The sequence below is a fragment of the Mytilus galloprovincialis genome, chromosome 11 (genome assembly GCF_965363235.1).
Source record: "Mytilus galloprovincialis chromosome 11, xbMytGall1.hap1.1, whole genome shotgun sequence".
NCBI lineage: Eukaryota > Metazoa > Mollusca > Bivalvia > Mytilida > Mytilidae > Mytilus > Mytilus galloprovincialis.
In genome coordinates this window covers 79,368,906-79,385,846 of record NC_134848.1, presented here as the reverse complement: position 1 = coordinate 79,385,846, position 16,941 = coordinate 79,368,906, and the positions used below count along the sequence as shown (strand labels likewise).

General features: G+C 32.2%; 2 protein-coding genes across 2 annotated transcripts in view; one reads left to right on the top strand and one right to left on the bottom strand.

Annotated features, from left to right (window-relative positions):
- Nucleotides 1–1,347, top strand: part of LOC143050924 (uncharacterized) — a 35,521-nt gene extending 34,174 nt beyond the window's left edge. The window contains exons 2-3 of the mRNA XM_076224025.1: nt 864–932; nt 1,242–1,347. Of these exons, the coding sequence (XP_076080140.1) occupies nt 864–932; nt 1,242–1,347 (175 nt within the window). The remainder of the gene's footprint in view (nt 1–863; nt 933–1,241) is intronic.
- A 411-nt stretch (nt 1,348–1,758) lies between these two features.
- Nucleotides 1,759–16,941, bottom strand: part of LOC143052873 (uncharacterized) — a 151,086-nt gene continuing 135,903 nt past the window's right edge. Inside the window, exons 19-24 of the mRNA XM_076226021.1 lie at nt 16,308–16,588; nt 14,202–14,229; nt 11,936–12,358; nt 6,094–6,381; nt 4,952–5,297; nt 1,759–3,834 (exon numbers count right to left, since the gene is read on the bottom strand). Coding sequence (XP_076082136.1) covers nt 4,963–5,297; nt 6,094–6,381; nt 11,936–12,358; nt 14,202–14,229; nt 16,308–16,588 — 1,355 coding nt within the window. The 3' untranslated portion in view covers nt 1,759–3,834; nt 4,952–4,962. The remainder of the gene's footprint in view (nt 3,835–4,951; nt 5,298–6,093; nt 6,382–11,935; nt 12,359–14,201; nt 14,230–16,307; nt 16,589–16,941) is intronic.

Here is a 16,941-nt window from a genome sequence, read left to right as displayed (position 1 = left end):
TTATTTTTACTGTGATTGCTGGTAGTTTGCGTTCTACTCCGATAACATTTATGTTATTTTGAATTACCAATTATATGAAGATATTCATTTTAATGAAAGTTTTAACCCTATTATATAAAAATGGAAAACTGCAATAGCATTAAACACTATTTTCTCCCAATTAATGTCAGCGTGGAATTACACGTCGTTGTTATATTTTTGTTCTGCCACAAAGTCTTCACCTCAGTGGCTAATTATTTAATCATAACAATAGCGTGTTTAACAGTAATTGGCTTTAACAACCTTGATACGTCCTTCTGTTGCTCTCTCCAGTGATGTCATCTATTCATTTCACTTCTTTTTTATATTGTACTTCTAATACAAAACCTGCACCTTAATGTTTATGTGTTTAATATTGACAGAACCGTGTTCAATATTGACAGAACCGTGTTTAATATTGACAGAACCGTGTTTAATATTGACAGAACCGTATTTTATATTGACAGAACAGTGTTTAATATTGACAGAACCGTGTTTAATATTGACAGAACCGTGTTTAATATTCACAGAGCCGTGTTTAATATTCACAGAACCGTGTTTAATATTGACAGAACCGTGTTTAATATTGACAGTACCGTGTTTAATATTGACAGAACCGTGTTTAATATTGACAGAACCGTGTTTAATATTGACAGAACCGTGTTTAATATTGACAGAACCGTGTTTAATCCTCACAGAACCGTGTTTAATCCTCACAGAACCGTGTTCAATCCTCACAGAACCGTGTTTAATATTGACAGAACCGTGTTTAATCCTCATAGAACCGTGTTTAATCCTCATAGAACCGTGTTTAATATTGACAGAACCGTGTTCAATATTGACAGAACCGTGTTTAATATTGACAGAACCGTGTTTAATCCTCACAGAACCGTGTTTAATATTGACAGAACCGTGTTTAATATTGACAGAACCGTGTTAAATATTGACAGAACCGTGTTTTATATTGACAGAACCGTGTTTAAAATTGACAGAACCGTGTTTAATATTGACAGAACCGTGTTTCATATTTACAGAGCCGTGTTTAATATTCACAGAACCGTGTTTAATATTGACAGAACCGTGTTTAATATTGACAGAACCGTGTTTAATATTGACAGAACCGTGTTTAATCCTCACAGAACCGTGTTTAATCCTCACAGAACCGTGTTCAATCCTCACAGAACCGGGTTTAATATTGACAGAACCGTGTTTAATATTGATAGAACAGTGTTTAATCCTCATAGAACCGTGTTTAATATTGACAGAACCGTGTTTAATATTGACAGAACCGTGTTTAATATTGACAGAACCGTGTTAATATTGACATAACCGTGTTTAATCCTCACAGAACCGTGTTTAATATTGACAGAACCGTGTTCAATCCTCACAGTAGCATGCTTTAAAACAACCGTAGTATTTGTTTATGTTTATATGTTAAGTGTCACGTCCATTTATGTTCGTTTTAAGTCGCTCCAATCTGATATTTTTCAGGAAAATTCAAAACCGAAAATACCTAATGAGACAAAATCAAATGATAAAACTCATCAAACGAATGGACAACAACTGTCATATTCCTGACTTGGTACAGGCATTTTCAAATGTAGAAAATGGTGGATTGAACCTGGTTTTACAGCGCCAAACTTCTCACTTGCACGACAGTCGCGTCAAACTCAATAATATTGATAATGATGCGTGAACAAAACTAACAGACACAATCGGTAAAAATGTCACAAATAAAGGTAAAAAGTTTAATTCGGTAGGTCACATTCGTGAGATAAGGGAACGGGATTGTAGTTACGACATATGGAACATATCCCATATCATACATACCAAAAACTTCAAGAAAACATGAAGTGAAATTTAAATCTGATAAAAACAAGTGAAACTGCGAGCTAATGCTCACTGATGATACCCCCGCCGCAAGTGGATACTTTTAATAGTGTAAAAATATGCAAGTGTTCGGTAAACAGGAAGTTGTTGAGTGATAAATCTGAAAACGCACCACACAGTATAGCTGACTTATATCAAGCCTGAAACCAAATTTCAGAAATCCTGGTAGTGTAGTTCCTGTGAAAAATGTGACGAAAAATATTCATGGGACGGACGAACTGACTGACAGACTGACGGACTGGCGGTCTGATGGACTGATGGACTGACAGACTGACGGAAGGACAGAAAGAGGTAAAACAGTATACCACCTTTTTTTTCAAAGCGGGGGTATAATTAACTGTTACCGAAATATAGATTAAAATGATAGATTACAGATGATGAGAATATACAGATAATCAAAATATTTAGATAATGAAAATATACAGATAATTAAAATATACAGATTATAAAAAAATAGAGATAATCAAAATATAAAGATAATCAAATAATACAGATAATCAAAATATACAGATAAAGAAAATATACAGATAATGAAAATATACAGATTATAAAAAACATAGAGATAATCAAAATATAAAGATAATCAAATATACATATAATCAAAATATACAGACAAAGAAAATATACAGATTAACAAATATACATATTATGAAAATATACAGATTATGAAAAAAAAACCAACATTATGAAATATACAGATTATGAAAAAACACAGATAATGAAAATATATAGATAAAGAAAATATACAGATAATGAAAATATTTAGATAATGAAAATATACAGATAATGAAAATATATAGATAAAAAATATTCATATTATGAAGAAGAAAAAAAAACAGATTATGAAAATATATAGATTAAAAAAATACACAGATAATGAAAATATATATATAAAGAAAATATACAGATAATGAAAATATTCAGATAAAGAAAATATACAGATAATGGAAATATACAAATAATGAATATATACATATAATGGAAATATACAGATAATCAAAATATACTTGAATCTTGAATAAAATAGCACCTACCTCCAAAACTGAAATTAATGGGATATAATATTCAAATTTGAATCATACATGTAACGAAATAATCTTTCCAAAGAAAGTTTTCATTCGTATAACATCGTGTGTTGCCATGACGTACATTCGCCAAATCATTTATGAAAGTTCGCGGATTTTTATTTGAATTTTAAATTTATACATTTTCGTAGCTTCAGTGTATTTATTTTATTTCTTTTTTGTCATATATGCACTAAAATAGACACAACTGGTATGCATTTGTTTTTTAATCTCTATTTGCCGAAAATCCCGGGTTCCCTGCAATCGGGCATGAATAGATTACGAAAGTAGTTTCAGAAACATGGTTTATCGAAGTGTAAACTTAGAGAAAAGTTCTAATTGACCAATCCAATTCAAGTATTTATCGATATGCAAATCATATAGAATTATGACAGTATACAGATAATAAAAATATACAAATAGTGAAAATATACAGATAATGAAAATATACAGGTAATGAACATGTAAAGATAAATACTCGAATTAAGTCATAAAACACCTTTTTTTACTTTAGTAACATTACAATACAGCTAACATGAATGACTTTCAATTCCTTTGGTATTAATTGTAAACAAACTATACATAATATTACAGTATTTTACAATAAAATGACATGTGATTAGTTTAAAGATCAACATTGAATCTAGCAAGATTGAGTCATTTACTTAGTGTTCTGTCAAAGATTGTCTCTTCTGTTAATTTTTAGTTTTTAAACAAGAACTCAGTTAAGACTTTGACGAGACGTTGTGAAACCTTGACGAGTCCTTGTGAAACTTTGACGATATGTTGTGAAATTTTGACGAGTCGTTGTGAAGCTTTGACGAGTCGTTGTTGGTTCCATCTCAAGTATTTTAGCTTGTCCCTGTATAAAATGAATTATACGTAGTTTTTATTACAGATTTAAAGTTTGAGAACATCATATAATGTGACAATGCGACGTGTTTTTAATTGAAAAGGAATGGGATAATATTACGTATGAATATTGATTCATTACGAAGGGGATAATAAAATGTAATCAATACTGACCCTTTGATAACAACAGGGAACATCACTGATCAATAAGTGAGATGATATAATGAAATCAATACTGACCCTTTGATAACAACAGGGAACACCACTGAGCAATAAGTTAGATGATATAATGAAATCAATACTGAACCATTCAGAACACCTGAGTACACCTGAGTACACCATTGGATGTCGAATCGAATGATATAAAGTATCCAATGCTGACCCTTTCGGAACACATAGGACACCACTGAGCTATACGTGGACTTATAAAATGCAATCACTGCTGATCCTTTCGGAACACCTTAGTACGACACTGGGAAATGAGTTGGTTAATATAATGTAAATAATGCTGCCCCTTTTGAAATACCTTAGTACTCCACTTAATAATGCATGGTATGATATAATGTCAAATATGCTGACCCTTTCGGAACAAATTAGTATACCACTAGATATTGAATGGCATGCTATAATGTAATCAATATCGATGCCAAATCTTTTTGAATACCTTAATAGTACATATTTTTTATCAGGCAGTTATTTTTTTCTCGTTTGAAAGCTTTTTAATTTGTCCTATCGGGGTATTTAATTGCTTTTTGGTATCAACGTTGACCAAGGTTCAAGAATGTTCGTATAATTGATACTTTGTACAACATGTAGTGTCTTGATGGGACGTTGTCATTGACAACCATGTCTCATATAATACAATTTGTATCTTACCAACATGATTGTGTTTGTTAAATACAATAACGCTAAATACATCTATGTAGATTTTAAAAGATGTGGTATGAGTTCCCATGAGACAATTCTCCATCCAAGTCACAATCTCATCTTTACTTTATCCTTCAATACATGTAAATCACTTAGTCATTTGATATTTGTAATTATTTGAATTTCGAAAATACATAAAAATTTGTTTAAGAAAAAGGGCGTAGTCCTACCACCAACTGAGATATTTACTTTTAACTTACTATCTTTTAGTTCATTTAAAGCAACCATTAATAGTTGATATATCTCTGCTAGCGACTGTTGTGTTTTCTATTTTATCTGCCAGTTCTGCATACACAGAGTCTTTTCTTAGAGCTTTGAGAAATTCAATAAATGCATGTTCACTTCCATGTAAAAGTATGTCCATTAATTTCCTGTTCTTTTGTATCTGTGCGGGACAAGCATTTATCATTTGGCTTTCAGCTATGGTCAACACATCACGTGATATCAGATGATCGACTATTTGTTCATGCTGTATGCTGTCAATTATGTTTGGGTAGTTTTTTTGTAGACGAACTTTATACATCGGAACAGTCCAATTTGACAACCCTACAAAAGTTTTCCAATTTCCAATTATTGCCACGTCTACTTTTATATCTTGATTAAACTTGCAATACATACATACGAGAAATCCAGCGTTATACTGCATTTGGTAAACTAATGGGTCAAAAACTGCATGCATTCTGACAGATGGAAAGTGACGCTTTCAATGGAAATGTATACCGAACAATAAAATTGAGAATGGAAACGGGGAGTGTATCAAAGAGACAAATTAATAGATAACAGCAATAATATCCGATTACAATTTATTTGAAAGGATATAATTCACTGTAAAATGACTTAGGCATCTGAATAAGAGCAAAGTCATGTATCCAACATTTGGTGGTGGCGAACTAATAAGATGATTTGGTATTCTTGAAATTAAAGAAACATATTTAATCAAGTTTGTATTCGTTTTGTTTTGTGACTTGACCTTAACAATACTAGTAAACATCTGATCTGGTAACTTGACCAATTTGATTTTTATTCATCAGATTAACATTTGGTTTACTTTTAATACAATTACGTAACAGTGTTACAACAACACAGACCAAGTAATTGCAATAGCTCATATAAACAATAGTTCATGATGCAAACTGAAATGAATGAAGGTCAGCTTTCAACTTATCGTTATTGAATAGTCCTTACACAACACTATCATTTCAACGTGAACATTTGTTATACTGTTTTTTTTTTACTTTACTGCCAAAATGGACAAATTTGCATAATTCAGTGCATTAACCAGACCAGACTATATTTAAAATTTTGCGTTTGTATATTCATCAATAAAACAATCCGGTCTCACCTTGATTTTCGATGTTTTCATTTTGTACTATAGCTGTACTTGAGCCTTGTTCTTGTGAATCACTTTTCAGTTCATTAGCTAGATCTGTGTATCCACTTGTTCGTAGTGCATCAATAAACAAAGTATACGTAGGTTCTCCCCTTTTAATAACTTCACGAAGCAAGGCTCTATTCTGATCATCTTGTCCAGCATGCTGCTCAATGCGACGTCTATCATCTGATGATATCACCAAATGTGTTATCATATAATCTAGAATCTGACTGTTTTGAATGTCATGTATGATTCTGTCTGAAATTTGAAACCAAAATTAAAAAATGTTAGAAAAATTAAAAACTGAACAACATGAGTATAATTTTTTCTATTATTAGAATATTTTATCTATTTTCCTAATTTTGTTTTACATTTTAGTCTGATTTGCAAATGGTGTCAAGGGAGAGCCGAACATAACCTCCGTGTTAACGCGAAACAGGCGCGCCTTCTAATGTTCTTTATTACAAACGCACGTTTACTTCCGCTTGAACGTGAAAAAGCGCGTCTACTTTATTTTGTATAAGGTTAACACACGTTTACTACTGCATGGCGAGTTTTACTAATAACTGGGCAAATGATAGGACAATCACAGGTCTGGACCAAAATGAAAATGCTAATAACTGTTTTATTTATCGTAAGATTTATCTTAAATTTGAAATATAATAAGATTTCATCCTTTAGTATTTCATATAAGAAAAAATATTTCCAATGCTTGCGAAAACGTAATATTAGCAACGTTGACAATGACCAAAAAATGCTCATACCTGTTTAAAAAAAAAAAAAAAAAAATCTCAAAAAAAATTATCTTAAATTTGAAATAATTGATAATTGAGTTCCTTTCATACCTCAGAATGGATTGCTAGGCTTAAAAATGAAGGAATTTATGTTTACAATTGTAAAATTTATAGTCGTATCAACAAATGTGCCAATACATTTTGATAGAATACTATACAACGGCATTACCATTCTGTTCTTTTTGTCCCGATGGATGACACAAATTGAGAGTTTTGTAAGTCTGCTGTTACTAATATGTATGTAGAAAACAATAAAAAGTGACAATATTTCTTGTTTTTATTTATATTATTTTACTGACCTATTAATTGACTATTTTCATACCGCAGGATGGATTATTCAGTGAACAAATTTAAGTTTAGAATAAAAAAGAATGTTGTCGCATAAAAAAACAAAAGGTGCCAATATTTTCCATTTTGTTAGAATATCATACAACGGCATTACAATTATTTTCTTTTGTCCCTAAATAAAATTAATTTGCACACATTGAGAGCTCTTTTAGTCTACAGTTACTTATATTTATATTGATTACCATAAACAAATATTTCTTTGTTTTTATCAATATTAATAAAATTGGTGTTAACAAATGAAATATGCGAACGTGTGGTTAACGTGTGCTTATTTTATGTTATGCTTGGAATGCAACGGTCCGTGTAACACTTATCAATTCAAAGTTTTAAAAAGTTTTGAAATTTTAGATTTTTGGAATTTTGATTAAAGTTTTAAAATACAAAAATTTCAAATTGTGTAAAAGCTTTGAAATTTTGAAATTTTAACCAAATTATTAAAATATTAAAATTCTAAATATCGTTTATAAATTTGATAGTTTAGGAATTTGATCAAACTTTTAAAATACTAAACATAACGTGCAATTTTGATTATTTCACTTTTTGAAAGATAGATTTTTTAAATTTTTTGATTAAAATATCAAAAATAGAAAAGGGGCTAAAAGAGGGGTACCTGTAAAAGCGAAGGGAAATTAAAGCGGAACGAAACAAAACAATATGAATTGAAAACATACTGATACTTTAAAGTTAATGTATGAAATAAAACCACAGACAGACAGTTGTAAGCAGTCAAAAATAGGATGAAATTATAAATAATTCTCAAAAGAAGATAATTCATCATACGTACGGCTCTGATATTGGCCATTTTCCTTGCTGGTGTTTCTACCACCCATATTTTAGGAGAAACAGGAGTAACAGTAAAAACTGAACAACTCGCAGTAGGTCAAATAGTATGGTTAGATTGAGCATGTATATATATTTTCTACTGAACTCTAAGCAATAAAAAGGCTCAGTACACGGTGTATTATCTCTTTTGATTTCAAATGTTTCTGTTTTGCTTTACGACTTCTTACTTTCTGCAATCATATTTGCTAAAGAATATATTATTTCATGTACATTATGAACGATCATCTTTAACGTTTTAATATGTTCTTTGTAAGTTGTTGGCCCTTGATATTCAGCTTTGAGCGTTCCCTAATAAGGTCGATCAAGAAAAGCGCTTCGGTCGTAACTTTTAACGCTACGTTTTCATTGTTATCGGTTGTATGACGATCATAATTCTATTGACTTGTATCAATGATTTTAGTTAATATTATTTTGGTACGGTATCAATACTGAATGCATGGTGTCCCAATTAAGGTTGTGCTAGTCTACAATGTGGGAGGTTTTTAATATATCTATATCTTATTCACGCTGAAATTAAGAGTTCTTAGATCAATGTTAGTAGATTGGAGCCAAGATACTGTTACAAGGTATCTACAGAATCTCATCATAGATGGATACCAGGATTTAAATTTTGCCGGATTTTGGACCAGATGCGCGTTTCGTCTACAAAAGACTTGTCAGTGACGCTCGATTCAAATTAACTTAAAAAGGAAAATAAAGTCAAATAAAATTAAAAAGGCCAAATAAAGTAAACGTTTAAATCTAACTTATAGCTCTGGTTTTGTAAAAGTTAAAACCTTTCATATCATATATAAACGTATACCATAAACATTATTTTCACAAAAATTCATATTTATGTAATAGTTGCCGCTGTACTACATTAAGCGCCCATCTAGCATTAATATTTATGTAATAGTTGTCGCTGCACTACATCAAGCGCCCATCTATCCATTTGTAGGTGTCGGCATTTTGAAAATTGAAAATTCTTTTTTAAAGTTTATATCAGCGATAAATGGTAATCTTTTGGAGAATCCAATGTATAGAAAGTCACTTTTTTTTACTTTGATACTACCATGAGGGGCTTTGATAAGGGTACATCAAAATATTCTGATCCCCAATTTGATGAAAAAATAATATTCTGTGCCAGCAGAGGACAAAAGAAAATTTCTGAATCAAAATTTTCTCCATGTCTTATAGTGTTAAATTTTGAACCAGACAAGTTGATTAATAGCGATGAAAAACTTAATAAAATTGTGAGCGCTTCGACAAAAAACCACACCTACTTTTAAAGTTAAATGGTTGCTTCCTTATAGACAACGTCTGGACTGGATATCATATACGTAGCTACATTATGGGTCCTAAATCAACCACTGTTTTTTAATAGTAAATAAAAGGAAAGGGTTTTTTTGTGTATTAAGGGATATTATTGTTCCGTATTTGAATTTTGTTATTTGAGCAATTTTAAGTTATCGTACGACAATCGACTTTGAGCAAACTAAAATAAAATTGAGAATGGAAATGGGGAATGTGTCAAAGAGACAACAACCCGACCAAATAAAAAACAACAGCAGAGGGTCACCAACAGGTTTTCAATGTAGCGAGAAATTCCCGCACCCGGAGGCGTCCCTCAGCTGGCCCCTAAACAAATATATACTAGTCCAGTGATAATGAACGCCATACTAATTTCAAAATTGTACACAAGAAACTAAAATTAAAATAATACAAGACTAACAAAGGCCAGAGGCTCCTGACTTGGGACAGATGCAAAAATGCGGCTAGAACACATGTACATCAAGTCAGAATTGGCGTGTAAAGAGAAGCCACACTGTCAGCTGCAAGATGGATTTTTCCATTTTTGGCCGTACACCAATGTTGCTCTCGAAAAACCAGTACAATGTAAAACGCTGAATTTTAAGTAAATAATTCACCTACGGAACGCTGAAACTGAAATATGAAAGTCAAGAAAAATAAGAACCGAAACAACTGAAGAGGTGTTTTGCCAGAGTGAAGTTGAAACATAACAAAATCCAGCTGCAAGGGTAAATTTGCCCTAGGGAGTTGCATCCTACGTTTCTCCGTAATTTGTACGTAAACAACCTATTTTAAATTATCGATTTTTTTGTTGCCAGTGACAAATATTTCATGAATGTTCTGGAACAAATTAGAAATAAAAAAAACAGGGAGAGAGTGTGCATAATGAAGACATAACCTTTCAATTAGTTTAATTGAGGTCTGGAGCTGGCGTATGGCAGTAACTGCTAGCCTTATATAGAGTAGTCCTTTGTTAACTTATTATCATTGTCATTTTGATTAATTTCTTTTGTTTCCTATTCTGACATAGGACTTGCGTTTCCTTTTCGAGTGCGTTTTACTGTTCGTATTACTGTGTGTTTTTCATTCTTTATTGGCTAGAGGTATAGGGGACGGTTGTGATCTTACGAAATATGTTTAACCCCGTCGCATTTGTGCGCCTGTCCCAATTTAGGAGCCTCTTTTAATTTTAGTTTATTGTTATATTTCGGAGTTTAGTATGACGTCTAAAGTCACTGAAACAGTACACTTTTTTGCCTGGGGGTTAGCTGAAGCACGCCTAGTACAACGTTGCGACGCTATACATTAAGTATTCCTTCCGTATCATTTCTTTGAACTGAAATAAATCATATCGTCATTCAATCGATAAAAAAGAAAACAAAACATTTAAAGTTGCATGCGACCGAAGCGCTTTTTCTGTATCTATACCTTCATCGGGAACGTCAACAAGGCGAATAACACTATTTGGTTTACTGCGAGTTGGTCAGTTTTCACTATTACTTCTAAATGTTGGACACTGGGAACACCAAAAAGCTCTGAATTATTTTTTCTCAAACGCTAACTTTATATAAGAGATTTAAATCAACTTATTTGATTCCGGTTTAAATAGGTTAAACTAATTTTTTTTAGATGGATGCACAACCTTAAAATTTCAGGATACTGTTATCCCATGTGATGTCTAATATGTTTCATAAAAAAAAAAACCCGACTTCTTCTTTTCATTATTTATTTTGTAATTAAAAATGATTTGATTTATTTCGTGCTATTTATTTATAACTAAGAATGATTGTTATCAGAGCCATGTTTACATCAGTGTTTACAGGTACCCCTCATTTCGCCCCTTTTTTATTTTGATATTTTAATCAAAAATATAAAAAATCAAACTTTCAAAAAGTGAAATAATCAAAATTTCACGTTAGGTTTAGTATTTTAAAAGTTGGATCAAATTCCTAAACTATCAAATTTATAAACAATATTTAGAATTTTAATATTTTTTAATAATTTGGTTAAAATTTCAAAATTTCAAAACTTTTACATAATTTGAAATTTTGATATTTTAAAACTTTGATCAAAATTCCAACAATCTAAAATTTCAAAACTTTTTAAAACTTTGAATTGATAAGTGTTACACGGACTTGCAACCAACCGTAGGTATGTGATTTAACTATTGCCAGCAGTTCAACTTACAAATACAAAGTAAGACTAATAGACTGAGAAAAAACTCAGGTCCTTTATACAATGTGGAAGAAAAACATAAGGACAAACGCAGAAAAAAACAAACAACAGTTTACCAAACACTAAACAGACTACTAAAGACTGATCAACACGAACCCCGGGAAAATCAGTATGATCACAAAAGCACTGGAAGGATAAGCAGATCCTGCGAGACTAGTGGTACACATCGCGGTGAAGGCATTTATCAGTTCTGTTATAATATACAGCCACTGATGTCGCAGGCAAAAGACTTATAAAAAGATAAATACTTTACAAGTGGACAGATGTCTGGGAAATGAAGTAATATGTCAAAATGTACATACTTGCTACTTCCTCCTTTAATCCTACTTCCACTTGTTCTTGTGATCCTTCTTTAACTTCTTCTTTTAATCCTTCTGATACTTGTTCTTGTAATTCTTCTTTCACTTTCTCCGCTAATCCTACTTCCATTTGTTCCTCTAAATCTTCTTCATATGTTAAGTATGATAAAACACTAGACAATTGAAGGCGATGAAGAGCCTTCGCCAAAACTTCATATGTAGCTTCTGGAAGTATCCTCCATTTGTTTAGGACTTCCTCTGTTTGGCTACGAAGATTTGTCACATGATCGTTTTCGATCTGTTGCATCTCAACAACAGATAGTCCAAGTTCTATTCCAAGCTGGAATGTTTGATTACCAATATGATCAGGCAGTTTCTGTGTATTGGAAATTGATGGTCGAAGTTGCAACTTCTCTCTTGGTTGGTCTGTAATGTATATGACATGTTTCATAGGACAATAAGCAACTAGTATTCGTAATATAGGTAAGAGCTAAAACACAAACTGTGCATTTATGTGAAAATAATGGTCCTTCAGAGAATATTAGTGTTAGGACCTCTATTTCAGTATACTAGTTGTGTAGGACCTTAATTTTATCATACTATGTGTGAGGGACCTTAGTGTTAACATACTATGTGTGTAGGACCTCTATTTTATCATACTATTTGTATGGACCTATTTGTTATCATAAAAGGTGTGTATGAGCTCTATGTCATCATACTAGTTGTGTATGACCTCTATGCCAGCAAACTAGTTTTGTAAGACCTTTATGTCATCATACTATGTGTGTAGGACCTAAATGTCATCATTCTATGTATGTAGTACAACACAGGCACCATACTATATGTGTAGGACCCTTATGTCATCACACTATGTATGTAGTACAATACAGGCACCATACTATATGTGTAGGACCCTTATGTCATCACAATATGTATGTAGTACAATACAGGCACCATACTATATGTGTAGGACCCTTATGTCATCACACTATGTATGTAGTACAATACAGGCACCATACTATATATGTAGGACCCTTATGTCATCACACTATGTATGTAGTACAATACAGGCACCATACTATATGTGTAGGACCCTTATGTCATCACACTATGTATGTAGTACAATACAGGTACCATACTATATGTGGAAGACCCTTATGTCATCACAGTATGTATGTAGTACAATACAGGCACCATACTATATGTGTAGGACCCTTATGTCATCACACTATATATGTAGTACAATACAGGCACCATACTATATGTGTAGGCCGCTTATGTCATCACACTATATATGTAGTACAATACAGGTACCATACTATATGTGTAGGACCCTTATGTCATCACACTATGTATGTAGTACAAAACAGGCACCATACTATATGTGTAGGACCCTTATGTCATCACACTATGTATGTAGTACAATACAGGCACCATACTATATGTGTAGGACCCTTATGTCATCACACTATATATGTAGTACAATACAGGCAACATACTATGTTTACAGGACCTCTATGTCATCACACTAGTTGTGAAAGACATTAATGTCATAATCATATTTGTGTACGACAATTAAGTACATCGGACTCGGACTTCTTTTAAACTGAGTTTTACTGTGTGTATTACTGTGTGTTTGTTTTTTTATATTGACTAGAGACATAGGGGAGGGTTGAAATATCACAAAACATGTTTAACCCTGTCGCCTTTTTGCCACTGTTCCAGGTAAGAAGACTCTGGCCTTTGTTCGTCTTATATGATTTTTAATTGTAGTTTATGTATATGTTTTGGAGCTTAGTATGACGTCCGTTTTCACTGAACTAGAACACATTTTTGTTTAGGGGCCAGCTGAAGCCCGCCTTCGGGTTCAGAATTTTCTCGTTGTGTTGAAGACCCATTGGGGGCCTTCGATTGTTAGCTGCTCTTTGGTCCGGTTGTTGTCTCCTTGACCGATTCACCATTTACATTCTCAATTTTAATCATCATTATATGTGTGTGGGAACATAATGCCATACTACCATTCGTGTAGAACCACACTATCGTTATACTTTTTGTGTAGGTCCTTAGTGTCATAATAAAGTTCATATACATTGAAAACCCTAATTTCATCATAGAACTTGTGTAGGACAATAAAGTCATTATACTGTTTGTTTATGACCTGAATTTCGAAATAATATTCGTGTAAGACCATAATTTCATCCTTCTATTTTTGTAGGACCATAATTTCATGATGAAATGCAGTTTTTATTTTGAAAAAATCATTACTTACTAAATTCTTTTTTAATCTCTCTGGAAATCTAGAATAACAAATGTAAAACACTCAATTACAAAAAACTAACAACACATTTCATTGCAGCGTGTATTTTTTTTTTAAATTGCTGTCTCAATACATCTATGTAGTACACAAACAATATTCAAATAATTTCCAATAAACCATAATGATGGAGGAATATTAATTGATCCTGTAATCACATACGTGTGTGTTGCAAACAGTTCCAACATACGTAATGAACTGACATGATCTTAAAATACTTATGTAATCTCTTAATTAATATCTAAAAGTATACCTACAAATACACCCCAACAGTTAATGTGACCCTATTTAGCATTATCGAATATTTTTTTTAGTTATTTGTTTTTCTCATTTCTGTCAATGTATTGACAAACAATATAATGAGTCAATTGACGATTTCAGCAAATCGATTTATAACGAAATAATAATATGCTTAACCTTTGATTACTACTTTCTACAGTTTCTCTCTATCTATTATGTTTTTTAATCAATGTTAAACATCATCATTCAATGGCAATTAACTCTACAATAGATCAATTGAAATTTTCGACAATGAAACTTATTTGAAGATCTTTTTTGTTGGAAATTTTTCCTAGTTATACTTTCTCTATCCTTTATAGTTTCTGAAAAAAAATGGGTGAAACTCTTCTTCGGTACAATAAATCCTATACGGGTTCAATTGACGATTTTGGCCAGGTTTGATTTATTTTCTTAATTTGCTAAAAATATTGACATTTTAAAAAGTCTCTCATCTGTAAAAATGTCAGAAAAATGCAAAAATGATAAAAATAATCATTCTAAGGAAACAACTGCTATAAGTGCTCAATTAACGATTTTTGCAATTTAGACCTTTTTATAGATCTGAGTGTTGTGCTTATTTTTACTGTTTTAATTTTGTCCCGATCGATTATAGTTTTCAAGATTATATCCAAAAAAACAATGACATTTGATAAAAACTCACATTTCATCGGCAATGACATACAAGATGGATATTCATGGATCACATCCTTATAAGCAATAACAAAATGCTTCAAGAAAAGTTCAAGTTAAATCTAGTAACATTTGGTCCAGTAGTTTCAGAGAAAAAGATTATCTATTAGCTTACGACGAGGGATAGATGACAATCGACGACGACGGATGCTTAGTAATCCAAAAAACTCAAGTTGTTTTTTTAGTCAACTAATAGTTAGTCAGCTAAATGTTTGATCCATAATATACTGTTGTTGACAGGTAGACATCTGACATTTACTTAAATATCTGGTGTACGGAATGTAAGTCTTATTCAATTAACAAAGGCAAAGGAATCTCCTAGCGATAGTATAGTAATACACCAAAACTGAATTATGCAATAAAATAAGACGGGACACGATTGATACTATTGAACAAACCACAAATCTAGAATAACTGTAACTATTTCAATAGCGACACAAAGGTTCCTGATGCTAAAAAACATAAAGTATTCAACATTAAAAAGGATACCGTAATTATTTATGTCAAACAAGAATGTGTCCTCAGTACACGAATGCCCCACTCGCACTATCATTTTCTATGTTCAGTGGACCGTGAAATTGGGGTAAAATCTCTAATTTGGCATTAAAATTAGAAAGATCATATCATAGGGAACATGTGTACCAAGTTTGAAGTCGATTGGACTTCAACTTCATCAAAAACTACCTCGACCAAAAACTTTAACCTGAAGCGGGACAGACGGACGAACGGACGAACGGACGAACGAACAGACGGACGAACGGACGCACAGACCAGAAAACATAATGCCCCTCTACTATCGTAGGTGGGGCATAACAAAAATAAATAACTCAGGAATGGCAACAGTAAAAAGTTTCAAACAATCCTGACATCATTATTGCACTACCTTTCTGAGTTAGAAACGACAAAGCCTATTTCGAGTAAATCTAAATGTAAACATTGTATGTCAAAAATATATTCAGTAACTATGAGATTGTCATAAAGCAATCGAAGTTCAATAATTGTAAATTGATCATCATGCAATACTAAGTCCGATAACTATGAGATTGACGCACACAATGGGGTAATATCACATAAATATTATCAAATGTGTACCTGACATAATTTGTGAATGTCAATATCTTCATCATTCAGACTTTGTTGCAGCTGCTTAAATGAGGCAAACACTGAACTCTTTTTCCAATCATATAAAGCGTTTATCTTTATATCAAACCCTCCTCGTTTACTGGATTCGTTGATGATATTCCATTGTAGAGCTGGATCGACTTCTTGTAATCGTATATATATTTTTCTTGTGTCTTCGTTTGTTAGTTTAGCTGCTAGTCGTCCAAGATGTTTGTCCTCAGGCTGGCGGTCTAACCATACCTTGTCTAAACCTGTACAATAGTAAGTGTCAGGTATACCAATATAAGCATTACTACATTTGCTCCACTAATGATTAATGAAAACACAATGTAGATCATGACTGATTGTGGAAAAAGGGGTGGGGGGTAAAAAGTAGTGCTTATACAATCATATATTATTTAGATCAGTTGGGACGCGGTGTTTTTTGTCTTTTTTATGTATATCCAAAATATATGAATCCTTGTACTTGTTTCGATGATTGATAGCATTTATTTTTTGTTAGTTTTTATGGACGCCCCTTGACTTTGCTTTGAGTTCGGTATTTGTGCTATATTTTTCATCCATATAAGTTGACGTATACATTATCTAGATTTTCCCCTTTATT